The following is a 19,133-nucleotide window of genomic DNA, read 5'->3' as shown; positions in this document are numbered from 1 at the left end:
TCCTTTGGAGTAAACACTAATAAGAGAAAGAGGAAGTTGATGATCAGGCATATCAATCTAGCTCTGAAGATGATGAAGACCACCAAGGTGAGGGTGGCATTGAGGAGCAGACTCATGTTGAAAGAAACACAAAAAAGAGAATGGACAAATCTAGACTGCAACCAATGCAAATGAAGCTTAAATTGGACACCCAAGAGTTCAAAGATCAACGTACCGAAGCTCTAGCTTAAGAGCAAAAATAGCTACACGGGAGGAAAGAGGTAAAAAAGTCAAAGTTGTGGCTAATAGAAGAAGAAAGACTAAATAAAGCCAGGCAAGAACAACTAGCCAAGCACACAACTAAGATACTCAGAGAGGAGTTGATGAATAAGCAAGGAGGATGGAGGAATAACTCCAACATTAGATAGAAGTGCAAAGAAGAGTGGCAATGGCTTCAAGAGCCATTTTTCAAGAAAAATAAGATGCACAAAGAAGGGAAGAAGAAGAACAAGGAAGGGCTAGTGAGGACACCGGCTTGCCACCTTCTCCTCCCAAGCCACAACCATGATTGCAAGGAGAAGAATACCAAACTAAGAGAACTCAAGACCATCAATCTAGAGAGGACCAACAAACCACATTGCCACCTTCTTGTCCCCAGCCACAACTAGACAGGGAGGAGAAGAATACCAAATTGAGAGAACACAAGACCACCAATCTCCTCCAGCTCTATCTCCACCAAGAGTCAATAGAGAAAGAAACCACAAATACCAAAGAGGCACAATTGATGAGAAGAATCCGAGATGAGCAAGGAGAGGCATCGTCTCATCATACCCAATTGGTGTCCCTTGCAGCAACCACACAAGCAAGAACTACACCTTGAGAAGATGTTGTATGGGGCTATGTTGCTAGCACAAAGGCCTTTATTGAGAATGCATAAATGCCATCATAAACACATAGACTCAATGACCTACGATGTCTCTCAGAGCTTCACTCCCTAAAACTTAAGATGCATCCAAACCTCTCACTCCTCATTGCTAGGGTACCAACTTCGATTGTGTGTCCAAAACAAGGATGCCAACTGCAATCATTAATCACAAATACATTGTTGCCTCGGGCTCATTTTTCTATGAAACCTCCAAATTTCCTTATGTCTAAATTAACTCTATGGTCCTTTACTTTATTGGCATCTTCCTTAGCAAGCTCATCCTCCTACAATAACCAAGAGAAGAGGGGTCTAGCCTCCAAGAATACACTCTCCTTAAATCATCAAAGCCCAACAACCTACTAGATGACAAAGAATTCAATGCACGCTCACGTGATTGTATAAACCTGCAAACTGACTAAGATTATTTTGAAAATATGACTGCATCAAAAGCTCCATTCTAAGAACTGAAAGATGAATTATCTTCAAACACACCACTGTATGTTTGTTGAGAGAACCTTTTTGGCATGTAGTAATGTGTTGACCCTTTGTTCTTTCCCATCTATAAGTTTGGTCTCTTTGTACCAACCAAATTTATCAAACTAGTACCACTACATAAGAGATTCTACACCTACATGTCTATATAAGGATTATATATTCACAACTATCAATAAAATAGGACAAGTTGAATACTTTGTTCCTCCCACAACATATTGATGAAGTGATCATTAATCTTCGTACTATGTCATAGGCATAACTAGATCAACACTCTTCCAAAGTCAGTCAAGAATCGCTCAACATCATTCATCAACTTACAATCACTTCATCGTTATAGCATGAAAGATTCACATCAAAGACTATATCTTGGTCTCAAGTGAAAGTGACCATGCTAGGCTTTCTAGCCCAAGTTTTAAGTACATAGATTCATCTTGAAGGAGCACAAACCTTGAGAGGGGCCAGCTAAAATAACCTCAACAAAGTCTCAATAACTCATTCATGAGTCTCATCGACTCGTAGTGGTTGTCTAATCATACAATAAAATCCAATCTTATCACATTACATGCAATCATACTTATGCGGGCTTGTGATCTTTTACTACAAAAGCATTAGATTTGAGATATGCTATCCATAGTGCCCATAAAAACATATGCTTGTTTAACCCAATTAAGTATGCTCGTCTTCTTTAGTCAAAAGTAAATCTTGATGTGTTTTGGTGGGAGATCATGTATGTGATTAAAAAAAAGTCAAAAAAGAGCATGCATCATCAACCCACTGATAAAATTACCAAGTTGATTTTATCTCTTCTAAAATCTAATGAAAATAGATACACGTGAAAAAAATCTAAATTATCTCAAAATCCTTTTATCAACAAAACCCATTGTTAAGTGTCTTCGATTGGAAAATTGCCAAAAAAAAATCCGAACAATGTGTGTGGATTTGTGTCTACGAATAAAGGACTGTTTCATCTCCATAGCTCACAATACTATACAGAATGCTACTTTTTTTGAAGAAACCCATTTTTCTGATATAGAGTGACAAAATAAATGTCTTTGGAGTTGTTTGCAACATTGGCAAATGTGTAAATAAAGTTTCAAAAATTTTGGGAAAATCCAAAAAAATTTGGGAATTTTTTAGCCAAATCTAAGGTATATTTTTGGACCTTTAGATATTTGAGAGGTAATTTGGAAAGAATTAGAATTGATGTCGAAGAGGCCCTTAACTACTTTTGAAGGATATTTTAGCTTCAATCTATATTAAAAGACAAGCTTTTTTTTGGCAATAACACAAATAATAGTTAGGTTGATTACCGAGGGTAGAGCTTTAGCTTTGATAGTATTTCTTAGTAATAGTAAGAAATATGGCTTTCTTGGGGGCAAAAGCATTATGGATATTCAATTGTTCAAGTTGGCTTTCTTGAGTGCACTTGGCTTAACAAGATAATGTTACTGTAAGAGGGGTTTTATCCATAAAGTTATCCTTTAAATAGGTTATGGATGCTTTCGTGATTAATTTACTTACTTTCGAAGCCACTTCTCAAATTATTATCAATCGTAGACCATCCCCTCAAGTGCTTTGGCCCAATCCGTCATGCAAGGTTGCCATGTAAGCTCTCTCCTTTACTATCTAGAGCATCTTGCTAACAATCATGAGACGTTAGTCTTATCCATGTCTCCTAGATTTGTTGATGATACTCTCGTTCTCCAAAGCAACGAATGTGAATCTTCCATTGTATGTGGCAACGATTGTGAATCTTCCATTGTATGTGCGTGCTATTGGTTTACATCCCAACCTTGATAAATCAGCTTTGACTTACATAAATGCCTCCAGTTATGGACATTTGGGTTATCCTTTTGGCATTGAGGTCTCCACAACACGACTCGAATATAGCTACAGCTCGACCTTTAAAAATCATTTGGTCGTCTCACGATTGTTCATCTTGCAACTTTGCAAACATTTCTTGTGGAATCTACAACTATTTGGTGCCTAGATCTTATTGTTACTTCCATGGCATATGAAAATATACAATTATGATAAAGTTTTCACTGCTCGTCTTTCGATTGCTTTGCTTTGGAATGGTAGGCAAAGGGATGAAAAATGTGCATGCCTCCCCATAGCGACCACCTCACATCAAAGAGGACCCATGTACAGAACCTGTTGCAGATGCACCATTGTCTTCCGTGATCTACTAGTAGACGTGAAATCTTCTAGATGTCGATTGTCTTCAAGTTGACACCGACTTTCAAGAAGTTTGACAGAAATGTTATTTGATTTGATGTACTATGTGACATCATGAGTAGAAATAAAAACAAACATTTTGATCAAGGAAAACAACCAATCAACAATCACAATTCATAGTTTTCACTTCCTTGCAAGCCTAGCTAAATCTATCCTATGAACGTAAACCTAAAATATTAACAATAAGCGATACTAGAGAGCCAACACATGAACTCATAAAAGGCTTATCATTGAATTTTTTTTAGTGTCTTTTATCAAGCCTTGAATCTTTGCTGAAATTTACCAACTTGACCTACATTAATGGACTTTGGCACTTGACCTAGAAATCCTTTTGTTTCACTTTGTGTAACGCATGGTCCTCTCCGTTATCAACCTGGTTTGTTATTATGCAAACAATTGCAACTCTAAGGAAAGCATTGACCAGAAGATTATGCCCCAATTCGTGTGAGCTGCTAACCATTCAGAAATTAAAGAATTGAAAGAAAAAAAAACCCCGAGTTCCAGCGGCATGTAGCATTCGCCACACTTGCTATGGTTTATGTACAAGTTCGTATTATCAGCAGCTACTCTTTGTTATCTGACAAAACTTATAATGTTTAAACGTAATTCACTTCATCGTGAGACGCAAGGGTAGACCTATATCCTAGTTTAGCCTTACAAGATGTACAAAGAGGTGATGCTCTGCCTTTGACAGAAACAAGCATTAGTGATATGCAGAATCAAAGCTTCAATGCCTGCTTACTCAAGATCAAAGCCTCAATATCAAGTCGCATTGGAGCTTAGCAGCCGAGAGACTGTTGCATGGATAGGATTTTCAGAAAACCTCGTTGATGACTGCCTGCTGAGAGAGCGCCCATGATTCCAGGGAGAACAGCTTCCAAACAGTTTTTTACCAATCTGAAGTATGGAAGCATTTACCTTTCGCAGCGGCATTTCATAGCTTGCTCGGTAATATTTGACACCGCCCTATGTCCAGAAAAGCTCCAAGCTTTGAGTCAAACACCAAAAACAGTCACAGCAAAAAAAAAAAAAAAATTGTGCGATTACCTCTAGCCGCTCTGTCTCATGTATATCTCCTGGTTGTTCATCAATTTGTACTCCCTCCTCTCTATCATCCATCTCTTCTCTAGTTCCCTTGTACTCCTCTTCTGAGCCAGCAGTTATTGACTCCAGCTTTCCTTCAATTTCGGAGTAAGCCTTGCCTTCCTCTTTAATAGTCACCTTTCCATTCTCATCCCTTTCAATGGCCTTCTCTAAATCTGCATTCATAGAGGCCATCTCTATGTCATCAAACTTTGTTTTCTTTAGTAGCGCAGACTCGGCCCTCCCCCCGTCAATCTCTTTTCTCTTTCTTTCTTTTGTTTTCTGACCAGATCCTGACCCGTGATGAAACTTCTGCCGTTCGTTGATTCCCTGCTCATTATTTAGCCCGCATCAGCAAAAGAGGAAAAACTAAAGAGCGGAAATAAGGTAATATGCAATCAAGCTTAGGTTGTATACAACCTCTGCTTTCAATCTAACAAGTATCTTGTCTTGAGCAACTGGGGATTCAGCGGTGCCCGAGGGGTTGACTAAATGACTTGGGAGCTTTCCTTCTCGTGCCAGCTTTCTCCGAACACCAGTGCAGACCACACAGGAACAATCTGCTTTATGATGCCCTGTCCTGCAGAAAAATACTACTTAAATTCTGATAGCTTTGAAACAAATGCATTGAAGCACGAGCTTTTTGCTCACCCTGAAACACGGCGTGCCTTCCAAGGGGTACCTTGCAAGTCAACATCTTTCTGTTTAACCATCTTATCAGCATGTGGTGGGTGTTTCAAGGAGACCATGCCTTGCCCTCCAGGCTTTTGTTCAACCTCGTCTTCATATACTGAAAAAAGCAATCAATCTTATCAAAATTGTAGCATCTGAAATCCTAGAGACTTGAAAGTTTACATCTTTTGTGTGATCCTATGACGTTAGGTGCATCTTTAAAGCCATTACTTGCTGATCAAAAATCTGAATGGTTCCTAAGTAGACTAACTACATCATTAGCAGAAGGATTCAGAAACCACTTGTTACAAACGCTTAGTCAACTTGCAGCATGCTTCATTCATAAAGGGCTGCCACTCGTAGGTCACTAGACAATTCACATTATACAGTTCCCCTTTCTGCCAAGCAAATGGCCCGTACTAGCATGGCTAGACCGATTACAAACTTGTCTATAAAAAGAACAGTAGAATTCAATAAACAACCTTTTGGCCCAGCTGCTTTTTGATGTTCGTTCCCTTGCTGCTCCAGCAATTTCTGCTTGTGTGTCTTATAAACAGAAATAACTTTTGGACCTTCCCTATTAGAATAATATGAATCAAGCTCATCATTCCCAATAGCTGAAGCTTCTTGATCTTTGCGGAATCCACCAATATACTCCGGAGGGTGCCGCTTTACAGGCTTATTTTCAACCATGCCCTGCTTAATTGGACCTGAGAAACAATATCGACTGATGTTTGAGAGCAGTGTGGAACATATAATCTACAGAGAAGAAAATAAGACCGGCACAGATGTCATACTACAGTAGCTACGTTAACATTTGATGATTGACTTCCAAATTCAAAGGCACATAGCAGTAATGCCAAATAGTCCCTTGCAGCTGCTTGAAAACCCAGAAACAGTGCAGAATGCAAAGGAGCTTGCATCAAAACTGTACACAGACATTTGTAAATAAGCACACCAACTTCCGTGTCTCTATTGGGTATTGACAGTTGTCATAGTTGCATGCAGCATGGAGGACTTGTTCCTAAACTGCTCACGCACATCAGCAGACTTCGCTTATAAGCATGGGTGGACTCCAAATTAGTGGACTTGTAACTGCACCTGACGATCTCATTATCCCCTCTAAATGGTGCATTTTTTCTAACAAATATTACTGCTGCTGCTGCTCTGGGGCCCGAGAGGTAGTTTAAAAAAAGGCCCCGCACTATAGTCAGTCAGCACCCAGCACCATGTCGCGTCCAGTGCTCGTCTCCAAAATTGTTCCTTTCTTATCTGGCTTCTTGACCTGCATAATTGCATTAGCAATAGCAATCGCAGGTGCAACAAGTACAACAGTTCCATTAATCAAGATCATTGTCAAAGTGGCATGAGTATCAAGTATAATACTCCTCTACTAGACGGATTATGAGAGACATGCCAAGACCATTGCGGAGGCTACCACCGCTATACATTGCATCAACGAACCAATTCCAAAAAAGATCATGATGGTAAAATGGATGCAATGGTCATCTATTCTTGGTTACATCAATTACACTCGTATTTTGTTGTTGTGCAAAAGTTCAGCCCACATAACAAAGAATTGTACTCATTGCCGGTTATACGGATTTGTTCTTGACTTGTCTAAGTGCAGGAACTGATAGACGAAATGACTGCAGCATTTTGGTCTGAAAGATCTCGATAGACGTGATTGCAATAAGGATTAGTTAATCGGGCATCTATGAGGTCTCGAGTGGATCTAGATGCGATTGCTAAATACGTTGCCGATTAATCATGGTCTGAAATCTGAATGAATTTTTGAATGTGATTTGTCATGTGATGTCATGTGATGCGACTGTCGATTGGTACATGTGCTAGATGTGATTCCTAGTGCGTCGGTACTAACAGTCGATAGACATGATTGCAATAAGGATTAGTTAATCGGGCATCTATGAGGTCTCGAGTGGATCTAGATGCGATTGCTAAATACGTTGCCGATTAATCATGGTCTGAGATCCGAATGAATTTTTGAATGTGATTTGTCATGTGATGTGACTGTCGATTGGTACATGTGCTAGATGTGATTCCTAGTGCGTCGGTACTAACAGTTAGTGTCTGCTAAGACAGTTCATGGCCTCTGTCTGTTTTGCAAGCGTAATCGAGGGCCATTGCAATGCTTTCAAGAGGGGGGTATGTCACAAACTGGTGACGTACGGTGGCATGGTCTGGACACAGCAGATACATCACACACCCCGAGTTGACAAGCAGTGACACGTGGCAAATTTCCGGATTTAGCGTTGCAATGCTGACGTGGCATGTACGGACCCTCGTAATTTACGCCGTGATTTACGGTAGACCGAACGAAATGCTGACGTGGCTGATTTGCGAGAGAAAAAGCAAGGAAAAAAAGTATACGCAATTTTTGGAAAGCTTTTGGGGACTATTTGCTTTATTTTTGAAGGCTTTTCACTTACTGCTTTTGGGGCTCTGCTTTTGGGCATCCCTTGTAACCAATAAATAAGTGGGCAGGGCCTCACTTTCTCAGAGCATCTGGACGCAGAGTCTAAGAGTGAGAGCCCTCCCACTCTCTTGTACTTTGAACACAGATTAATACAAAAAGAAGTATCAAAAGGGGCGCCAGTCTTTGGGGCCAATATCTCTAGGCACGGAACTTCGCCGTTGGGCCGTGTCGAATCAATTGTGAACTGTGAACTGTTTTGAAGTGAATCTCTGATGTGTCGCGGTAGAATCTTGACTTGGAGTATCCAAGTTTGTTACAAGAGCCATACAAATAGTGTCGCCATTTCCTCAAGGCGTGGACTATGATGTAAAGCTCCTTCTCAACGTCAGAAAGTTTCTTACTTTCAAACGCAACAGGACATCCATCCTGGTATAACGCCGCACCAATGGCATAATCACTAGTATCCGTTTCAACCACAAACGGTTTGCTAGGATCCACAATGTACAATATTGGTGCAGTGGTCACCAAGTGCTTTAGCGTCCCAAAGCTCACACCGAGACGCTCATTCCAGACAACAAGGGGGTTACCTTTAGGACGAGGACCCGAAGACTTCGGCCCTTTCACCCCTCCTTTTAATAGTTGCATAAGCAGAGCAGCAACTTTAGAGTAATCCTTGATAAATTTGCGAAAGAATTCTGTAAAGCCTAAAAAGGACTTTACTTGGCGCACATGCTTCAGAATGGGCAAATTTCACACTTTATCTAACTTTTTAGGGTCGACGCAAATTCCATCGCGAGTAATGATGTGACCCGAATATAGAAGCTCCTTCTTGAAAAATTCACATTTAGAAGCCTTAGCATAAAGCTTCTCAGTTCTCGGTAATTCGAGAGAACGGCACGTACATGCGCTAAGTGCTCAAACAAACTTCGGTTGTAGATCAAGATGTCATCGAGAAATACAACAACGAAGTTGCCTAGAAACAGTCTCAGCAGATCATGAATGATCTACTGAAACGTAGTTGAAGCATTGGTCAAACCAAAAGGCAAGACCAAAAACTCATAATTACCATAACGCATATGAAAGCCTGTTTTAGGAACATCTTCCAATTTGATCCGTATCTGATGATAGCCTGATCACAGGTCTATCTTCGTAAACTACAATGCTCCATGGAGCCGACCTATCAGATCGTCCATGTGCGGGAGCGGGGAGCGGATACTCGTTCTTAACAGTGAGCTTGTTCAACCCCTTGTAATCCACGCAGAAGCGCATAGTGTTATCCTTCTTTCGAGAAAGTAACACTAGCACTCCCCACGGGAATTTACCTGGCCAAACAAAACCCTTGTCGAGATAATCTTTCAGCTGTCGCTGAATCTCGTCCTCCTCGGTTTTACTAAATCGATAAGGTTGCTTTGAGAAGGGTTGACTACCAGCCACCAACTCAATGCCAAAGCACTAATGAATCCAACCAAGCAGATGGTACACATTGATAAAAGTCAACATCAGAAGACTTTGTATCTTTATACATTTCCTGTCAGCTGTACGGTCTGCTTTTTCTACACAAGGCATGCTGGAAATCCAACGCAAGGCTGCTTTTGGGAAAAATTGCTTTAACTTTGAGTTGCTTTATTTACCAAAAGGCTTGTGAGAGGATTTGCTTTATTTTTTAATACTTTTAAGTGAAAGCTTTTGATTTTGAAGCTTTTGGGGCTTTGCTTTTAGCAACCCTTGTAATCTTTATAAGAAACCCAAGGGGGCTCCCTCTGCAGAGCATCTGGACGCAGAGTCTAAGAGAGAGCACCCGCTGGAGTTGTACTTTGCTCAAAGATTAATATAAAAAGAAATACCGAAAGGGGTGCCAGTCTTTGGGGCCAACATCTCTAGGCACGAAACTCTGTCGGGCCGTGTCGAATCAATTGTGAATTGTGAACTGTTTTGAAGTGAATCTCTCCTCTGTCGCGGTAGAAACTTGACTTCAAGTGTTCAAGTTTGTTACAGTGGTATCAGAGTGCAACCGATTTTTCTTCTACCGGAAAATCCGATCCTTTTTCTAGCGACACTCGTGGATTCAGACAGAGATTAGTCGACTTCCTCTGCATCTGGAGATGTGGGAAGAGATCACGAAGAAGATTCTCATGAGGAGTACTGCCCCCATCGACCTACTCAGGCGGAGATTGAAGAGATGGAGCGTCGATGATTGGTTGACGATGCAACAAAGATGATAATAAATTTTGCGAAGGACCCGAAATTTGCAAAATTTTAACCCAAACCTCCTTCGACGAGGTGCACTCACAGTGGCGGCAAACCGCGGAGCCACCCCTCAAACCGGCACTCAAGAAACCTCCTACTCCAAGGACGTTTACAGAGCAAGAATTAGAAGAGCTGATTGATACATAGATTACACAGCTTTTTGACGCATCCGACAACGCCAAAAAGCACAACAAAAAGCAAAAGAAAGAAACTGACTTCCCGGGTTATTTGGGTCGTCAATCTGCTTTTGCCTTGGCAAGAAAGCAAAAAAAGCATGTCAAATTTGAAGGAGTATCTAGTTCTTCTTCTTCTTCTTCTTCCGATAGTTCTTCTAGCTCTTCTGACTCGAGCGAAGAAGACAGAAAAGGGAAAAAGCGAAGCAAAAAGCAACACGACGGAAAGGGCAAGAAAAAGGCAAAGAAGTCTAAATCTCACCCAGTTTCGGACAGTTCTACAAAAGACTCGTCTTCGGATAGTTCGGACTCCGACGACAGCAGATTTTATGCAAGGAAGAAGAATTTTTATAAAGCCAACCAATATGACTTTCTGAAAGATAAAAGCAAGAAAGTCCGAGAATTTAAAGAAGGTGGACAGTCAATTAAATTTGACACGTTTTTTGGATTTCGAGATGCTTCGAAGGCTTTGGACTTCATACAACAGTTTGACATAGCTTTCTCTGGAGGACATTTCTCAGAGCACTCCAAGATTCGGAGGGCTACCTCTTACTTCAAGGGAAATGCTCGAACTTGGTGGTCCACTCTTCTATTAAACAAGAAAGCACCACTTAAATGGCTGACATTTAAAAGGCTTTTTATTTCTTCATGGCTGACTCGAGAGTACAAGCGTGACATACGAACTGCTTGGAACCATCTTCGGATGACCAAGAAAGATACATTGGACGCATATTGCGAGAGATTCTAGAGCTCTTTTCTACCAGCTTCTTCATTTAAGAAGATCTCGTTTAAACAGATTGAGTGGTTTACCTTGGGACTTCCTACAGAGATCCGGGATCACTGCTTAGAACAAAAGTCAGATTCTATTCAAGAGCTGGTGAGTCATGCGAAACGGGGTTCTGCCATTCATTCAGACAATTTGACTTACCCCACAGATGAGATCATGATGCAAAGAACCGAACATACTTCTAAAAATGAAAGTAGAAAGAAGAAGAGCACCCCAAAAAAGAAAGAAAAGGATGCACGACCCAGCTCACTCTTCGAGCTACATCAAAGAGGGGAAGTGTTTTGAATGCGGGGAAACTGGGCATATCTCCGCAAAGTGCCCTTAAAAGGCACCGAAAGAACAGGATAAAGAAAGGCCAGAGAGTTCGAAAGCAGCTGAGGAACGTGGTAGAAAAGGCAGATGAAAGCAGAACTGGTACCACATTGCGTGGGGCCCGAACCGAATCAAATGAATGAAAGTACAAAACTTTGCCCCACTTAGGGCAAAGTGAAAGATCAGGAAGCCAAGGCCGACTTCTTTTCACTTGAATTGGAGGCTCGATTTGAAATTACGCCCGACAGGTTGAGGCCATAGACGGAGGTAGTTCTAGCAGCACCCGGACCAGATGTTGCTATTACACCGATCATCGGCAAACTTCGTTTGCAATGTCAGGGGTGTGGCACGAAGATTTCTACGTAATTTCCTTGGGAGGTTGTAACATCCTACTTGAAATCCCCTTAGTACCACAAGAACAACGCCGTGATTGACTACCGGGCCAAGAAAGCGACTTTGACAAATGAAGGGCACAAAGATTGTACTTGATGAACTTCAGTTTCTTTACTCGATTTTCTGAGGAGAACTGAATGATGATTAAAGGTCGAATATGTTTTAACCTGAATGAAGAACGCCACGATTTTTCTCCACATTCATGCCGATTGCTTTTCAGAGGGCCTGCCAGGCGAGTTGCAACCAGCTCGTCGAGAGGATCATACCATTGATCTGATACCTAGAACCACACCACCGAACCGGCCACCTTACCGTGTGAGCCGAGCCCAGAGATACACTTTGTGGGACACATTGTCTCAGCAACAGGAGTGCAAATGGACCCGGCCAAGATAGAGACTATCCGTGATTGGCCCGATTTGAAGAATGTCCAGGAAGTTCGAAGCTTCTTTGGCTTATGTTCTTACTATCGACGGTTCATCAAAAAGTTTGCAGAGGTTGCTTACCCCTTTGCCTATGTTGACACAGAAAGGAGTCCCTTTCTCGTGGGGACTCACAAAGGTGACTGCCTTTCAAAAATTGAAAAAGAATTTGACTATAGGACCAGTTTTGACTTTGCCGGATTTGCAGAAGTCGTTTAAAGTATATTGTTGTAAGGTGCAACGGAAGTGAATGTTGAACTTTGCTCAAGATGAGTGCTCCGAACTATGCTCAAGGGTTCCTTTTACTTACGGAAGGGAGAGCCTTCCGTTCCTTTAGTGAGAGAGTGCAATGGACACAAACAAAGTCGTGAACACTGTGAATGAAGGTGCATGAGACTGAGAGATAGAGAGAGAAGAATACAACACCAGAGAAGTTGTCAAACCATCCTCCGAAGGCCCCACTCTCTATGGCGAGAGCGGTCTACTATTGATTGCATAAATCTCTACAATGCTTAGACTTGCCGACGATGTCGACAACGATGAGGAGGACGACAAGACGCGCTGAAATCTGAAAATGCTAAGGGCTAAAAATTTGCAAATCTTTATCTGCTGAATTATGACTCTGACTCTAAAGAGTGGGTACCATCAGATCCGCATTAGATCAGAGGATGTGCACAAGACTGCTTTTAGAACGACGTTTGGCCTTTACGAATTTTTAGTGATGCCCTTTGGTCTCACAAATGCTCCTGCTACGTTCAATAGGATGATGGACAGAATTTTCCGTCCACACCAACAATTTGTTGGTACATTCTTTGATGACATGATAGTCTACTCAAAGAATGAAGAGGAGCATAGGCATCACTTGGCCATTGTGTTCAAAGAGCTACGCAGTCATAGGTTGCTCATCAATGCAAAGAAAAGTGAGTTTTTTCTGGAAGAGATTCACTTTCTGGGACACATTGTCTCAAAGGATGGTGTCAGAATGGATCCTGCAAAAGTTGAAGCGATCAAGTCATGGCCAAATTTGAAGACGGTGCATGATGTCCGAAGCTTTTTGGGACTATGCTCCTATTACAGAAGGTTTATCCGAAATTTCGCTGAGATTGCTTCACCTTTACATGCTCTTTAAAAGAAGGCAGTCACCTTTAGATGGACACAAAAAGAGATTTCAGCTTTTAATCTCTTAAAGGAAAAGATGACTTCAGATCCAGTCATTGTGTTGCCAGATCTTAGGAAGTCATTTGTGGTCCAGTGTGATGCCTACGGTAGTAGCATTGGTGCAGTGCTAACGCAAGATGGCAGGGTAGTAGCCTATGAGAGCAAAATTTTGCAAGGGCCAGAGATGACCATGCAGGTCTATGAGAAAGAGTTACTGGCTGTGATTCATGCGCTCTTAAGTTGGAAACACTACCTGCTAGGTGTAGATTTCGTTGTCCAAACGGACCATCAGACCTTGCGATACTTCTTGACACAAACAAAGTTATCTGAGAAGCATATGCGATGGGCAAATATCTTGTCCATGTTCCATTTTCAGATTGTGCATGTGGAAGGCAAGAAGAACGTTGTGGCTGATGCCTTGTCAAGGAAGCCACAAATTTCAGCTGTGTCGATTCCTTATCATCATGAACTTGATGATATGAGAGAACAGTATGCAAATGATGAAGATTTTGCAAGGGTCTTCGAGCAACTAATGGATGGACAACGTCATGAACACTATCTTCTTAAAGACGGGTTCATGATGATGCATGGCAGATTGTGTGTCACAAAGCCATTGCGACGCAAAGTTATGGAAGAGAGTCATGTCCCACCGTATGCAGGGCAACGTGGTATCGATGCTACAGTTAAAGCGGTTGAGACATTCTTCTATTGGCCTACATTGAGAAGGGATGTGGATGCCTTTGTGCGAGAATGCCTAATATGCCAAAAGGTCAAGTTTGACAGGCAAAAGGCACCAGGGTTATTGCAACCACTACCTATTCCAGATAAACCATGGGAAAGTATTGCTATGGATTTTATCTTTGATCTTCCGAGAACGTAGACAGGAAACGATGGTATTTGGACCATTATTTGCAGATTCAGCAAACAGGCTCATTTTATTCCTGTCAGGAAGAAGATAAAGCCAGATCAGATGGCACGCTTGTTTATGAGCAATATTTTCAAGTATCATGGCATGCCACAGTCGATTGTTAGCGACCGTGATCCACGCATGACAAGTTTGTTCTGGAGAGGTTTGTTTGAGAATATGGGCACCACGCTCAAATTCTCTTCGTCATTTCATCCTCAAACAGATGGGCAGTCAGAAGAGGCAAATTCTACTGTCCTAGATCTGCTGAAGTGTTATGTGTCAGAGCATAAAGGAAAGTGGGAGCAGTATTTGCCATTGGTGGAGTATGCATACAATAATACAGTGCATTCATCAACTGGCAAGGCACCTTTTGAGATAGTTGAAGGTGGCAAGAAAGTTCCTCCCATACTGCATACAAAGGACAAGATATTTGAAGCAGATAAGTATGTTCAGGACATGGATGAAATGTACAAGAAGGTCAAAGTGGCCTTAGAAAAGACTCAGGCAAAGCAAAAGAAAGCAGCTGATCGTCACCGTCGTGGAGTGGTATATTCACTTGGTGATTGGGTGCTTTTACGCTTTGAAAAGGCAAGGTTAAAGAAGATGAAGGGCAAGGAAAGACTGTTTCCAAAGCTCAGCATGCGTTACTATGGACCTTTTCAAGTATGCGACATAATCAGTGATGTTGCATATAGGCTGAAATTGCCTCACAGTTGGAAGATTCACAATGCGTTTCATGTGAGTCTTCTCAGACCCTATGTGGGTGATGTGCCAGAAGATATGCCAGCTGAAGATCAGCCGGAAGTCGAGGAACTTGACGAGATCTTGGTCCCTGAACAGATTTTGGCACACAAAGAAAGGAAAGTGAAAGGCAAGGTTGCTAGGCGTTACTTGGTAAAGTTCAAAAACTATCCACCAATGGATGCTAAGTGGATGGAAGAAGGTGAACTTGCAGAGTCACCAACTGTGTTATCACTTTACCTTGAAGCCTTCGATTTGCAACCTACCTTGACCCCTTGAGTTTCAAAGCTACATGGATTGTCAGTGTGACAATGGCTTCTGAAACAAATGATGTACAAGGTATTTAAAGTGAGCTCAAATGAAATACCTGTTACATTTGCTCTTATGGAATGTCCAAAACTTTGGTTAGTGCTATAGAAGTGAGTATTTCTTGTCAGTTTGTCAAGGATACAGTGATTGCTTCTATTGAAGAGTACATGTGTAACTGCATTCTTAAACTGTCGGTTTGGGTATGCTCGAAAGTGTTACGGGATCCAACGTGTACTATAAGACAGTGGCAAAATGTGCAGCTACCATTTTGTCATTGGAAAGTTAGTGACTCAAAGCAATGGCAGAGTGCGAAGCTACCACTGTCATTGGGACAGGGTTCACACGCAGGCAATACATGAGTCGACGAGGTGTTGAATACACCAGGGTTGACAATGAGCATGTATGTGTCGTACATGTGTCGACAGGTGTTGAATACATCAGTGTTGACTAGGAGCATGAACGGCATAGATGCAAACGAGGACGTTTGAGATTTCAAGAGGGGGGTATGTCACCAACGTGTGACTACTATCTATCCTTTTTGTTGATTTCTTTCTTATTATCTATTTACTTTCACTTTTTGGAAACACCCCTCGGGAAATCTAACTGCCCTGAATTGCATAGCTAGTGTGGAATTGTCCAGAGGGAGTCCAGGCCTGAGGGCAAGAGAGCACTAAGGTTGGACAAGGACTATGGTTAGCCAAGTGGGGTCATTGACTAGCCAAAGTGGAATCCTTTGCTACAGAGGCTACATTTCAATTCTGGATGTGGCCGCAGTGTACAAAGAGGGTCGGATGACCTAGAAAGATACAATGGCAGCATCTCCTAAAATTTGGGGAACTGCAATGTTGGAACCTGAAAATGTGTTGGCGTCATTACCTCCGGAATGACAAGGGAAACATTTTCTTACTCTGCCGTGAAGTCAACTGGGCAACCGGTTGGGAGATTTTTAGGCGGCAACCCCGAAATGGGAAAATGCTTGTAAATGTGCCAAGTGGCACATTCTGGTGCACTTGCCTCATGCAACAAGAAGTGGCGCTGAATTTAGGAGGGGGAGAGCCTCATTTTCAGATTTTGTCACAGGTTAAGAGCTATGGAGTGCTTGCTTTCCCTCTTATGCACAGTGCGGTGCCAGGAGTGATGCCCTGCACGCTACGCACTGCCCTCTCTCTCCCCTTTGGCAGTATGTTATGCCCCTCTAGTGGGCTCTTCATTTGACCAATGTACAGTTGTGTGGGTTCATGCGCGATTGCCGAGGCAAGAGCCTCTTGCACAGGTACTGGATTAGCTAGCGGCTAATCCCCCCGCAGGTACAGGTGAATTCGGAGAGGTTTCACGCCAGAAATCTCGTCCGATTCAAAGGGCAAGTAGCCCTACAGGTGCGGGAGCTCGAGGACTTGCTACGGATGCGACCGGCACGTGAAACGGAGCCCGAAACAGTAAATTACAGCCTGCTGTGTATTTTTGCAGGTTTAGGGCTTTGGCCCTAAACGGACCCTAATACCCCCAGGAGGTTCGGGGACGCAAGGGGACCGCTGTACAGGCGATCTGGCGCATTTTCAGGGCTGAAAACAGAGAATTCAGCGTGCTGCAGATTCTCGCCAGGTTTTGCAAAGTGCCCGTATGTGTCGGGAAAGTCAGCCAATGCGTGGGAATACTGACTGTGAAGGGTTCTAGTACAGTTATGCTGCTGAAATCAAGCCAGAACAGTCAAAATTCAGCCAAGGTTGGACGGGGCAGCTTGGAAAGAACCACAGCGTATATTCCCTCTTTTAAACAATAAAGAAATACCGAAAGGGGCGCCTAAGTTAGGGGCCAATCTAGTGTCGGTCTTCTCATACAGGTGCATTCTAGCATCTGTATCCCATTCCCCTCTCTTGTGTCACTATAGCGCAGGTAAAATAGACGACTAATAATGGGTGAAAGCTAAATCAAGGTTTGAAGTAAAGTCTACCGCCCTTTTTGGATTGAACAGGCCGGTTTCAGGTTCTTTCTGAGGGGGTTCTTCCTGAGGGAGGTCTTTGGACCTCGACTCGAGAGCCAAGATCGGTTCTTCGTGATTGATTAAATCTGCAATGAGGTTAGCTTCAATAGAAAAAGTATCAACTAACACATCATCCTTGTGAACAATCACATCATCTTCATGCAAATGCTTGTGAGAAATCACATCTTGATCATCATACTTAAACTTCTCATTCAAATCACCATGCTTACCATCATCATGCAATTCATCAAGCTCGTGAATAATCACATCTTGCTCATGCAAATCATCATGCTCATCATCATGCAAATCTTGTGTGTCATGCTTTGGAGAAGAAGAGACTGAGAGTCTCCTTTTCCCGAATCTCTTGCATCTGTGCCTGAACTTGAGAAAAGAGTTGCAACATCTCTTGCATTCTTGCTTTGTTCTCGCGATCAAATCTTGCTTGTCTTTCTTTGTTCTCGCGATCAAATTTTGCTTCTCTTCTTCACGCTCACGCGCTATGGCTACCATTCTGTTTTCGTATTTACGCTCTATGGCTGCCATTGATTCGTCACTTTCTAACTTCCTATCCATCATCATCTTATCGAAAGCTGCCATAGGAACTGGTGCAATCTTTGGCGTAGATGGGGAAGGGTCAGAAAAACCTCCTGGTGAGGAAAACTTTTCTTCGCCACTCCCATGCTCACCACCTCCATGCAACGTATCCATTCCGCCTCGGGTGATGACCATCCACTGAAGTCTTGGGTTCTTAAGTTCACAAGGAACTTAGGTTCTTGCGGGTCTTGGGTTCTTGGGTTCTTGAGGGTCTTGAGGTTCTTGAGTTCATTAGGTTCTTCTTTCGCTTGCAATTTGTGTTAGAGAAGGATTTTCTCTTCACAGAGTTCTGCTCTTTTCCGTGGGTGCACCCCTTGGCAGCCTTGTGCTCACACCAAGGTTGCTTTTTCCCACCTCACGTCGATTGGCCGGCCGCTAAGTGCACGGTCCGCTCTCAATGAGTGAAAAGAGGCACAAGGGGAGGCTGGACAAGCCCTTCTTTCTTGGGTTTCCTGTCACTCTTCAAAAACACGACTAGGAATCGACACGCCCAGTGAACTTGGGTTCGTGCGACCTCAACAAGCAAAAAAAAATTATGTGGTTCTTGTGGTTCTTTCCTTGAGTGATACAGAACACTGCCAAAGCTTTGATACCAATGTAAGGTGCAGCGGAAGTGAATGTTGAACTCTGCTCAAGATGAGTTCCAAACTATGCTCAAGGGTTCCTTTTACTTACGGAAGGGAGAGCCTTCCGTTCCTTTAGTGAGAGAGTGCAATGGACACAAACAAAGTGGTGAACACTGTGAATGAAGGTGCATGCGACTGCGTGTCACATGACACATCCCAACCCTATGTGTCCGTGGACAAGCTACACCATAGCAGGGTTTCCGTCAAGTCTAGTCAAGTTAGATTAGAAGTGATCTGGCACTTTTGTGAGCCTATTCGTAGACCGTGCATGCCCAGTCACTCAGTGTAGATGCATATCCTCTGGTTGCACACTGCTAAGCATAAGCATTTCCATTAGATTCCATCAGAGTCAGTTTGGGGATTTTTCACATGACTTTATCCCATTTTTCCCTATTTTTGACATTTTTCACTTATTTATTAAGTGACTTTTGTTGGGTACTCAGTAGGGCAAATTGGGTAAGTTAATATATAAGCAAACCCAAGTTAGCACAAATTGGCAGATGAGCAAAGACACAGCAGGCTTCCCCAAGCAACAGGTGTCCCACCCTCTCTCAGCAAGACCCTCTCCATCCCCTTGGCGAGGCCACTCCCACCAAAGCCAGCGTTTTCACCATAGCCGGTCCCTCCCTTCCTGGGCGTTTTCCAGAGTCTGCTATC

At 42.6% G+C, this 19,133-nt stretch overlaps 1 protein-coding gene across 1 annotated transcript in view; it reads right to left on the bottom strand.

The window, feature by feature from the left end:
* Positions 1–4,080: 4,080 nt before the first annotated feature.
* LOC147432071 (uncharacterized) overlaps positions 4,081–19,133 on the bottom strand; it is a 36,930-nt gene continuing 21,877 nt past the window's right edge. The window contains exons 4-8 of the mRNA XM_086492017.1: positions 5,875–6,102; positions 5,372–5,510; positions 5,141–5,300; positions 4,685–5,050; positions 4,081–4,603 (exon numbers count right to left, since the gene is read on the bottom strand). Coding sequence (XP_086348143.1) covers positions 4,400–4,603; positions 4,685–5,050; positions 5,141–5,300; positions 5,372–5,510; positions 5,875–6,102 — 1,097 coding nt within the window. The 3' untranslated portion in view covers positions 4,081–4,399. The remainder of the gene's footprint in view (positions 4,604–4,684; positions 5,051–5,140; positions 5,301–5,371; positions 5,511–5,874; positions 6,103–19,133) is intronic.

Source organism: Adiantum capillus-veneris, chromosome 20, assembly GCF_014529385.1.
Source record: "Adiantum capillus-veneris isolate H3 chromosome 20, ASM1452938v2, whole genome shotgun sequence".
NCBI classification, from domain to species: domain Eukaryota; kingdom Viridiplantae; phylum Streptophyta; class Polypodiopsida; order Polypodiales; family Pteridaceae; genus Adiantum; species Adiantum capillus-veneris.
Note: the sequence above shows the minus strand (reverse complement) of the source record. Positions and strands in the feature narration are given on the sequence as shown.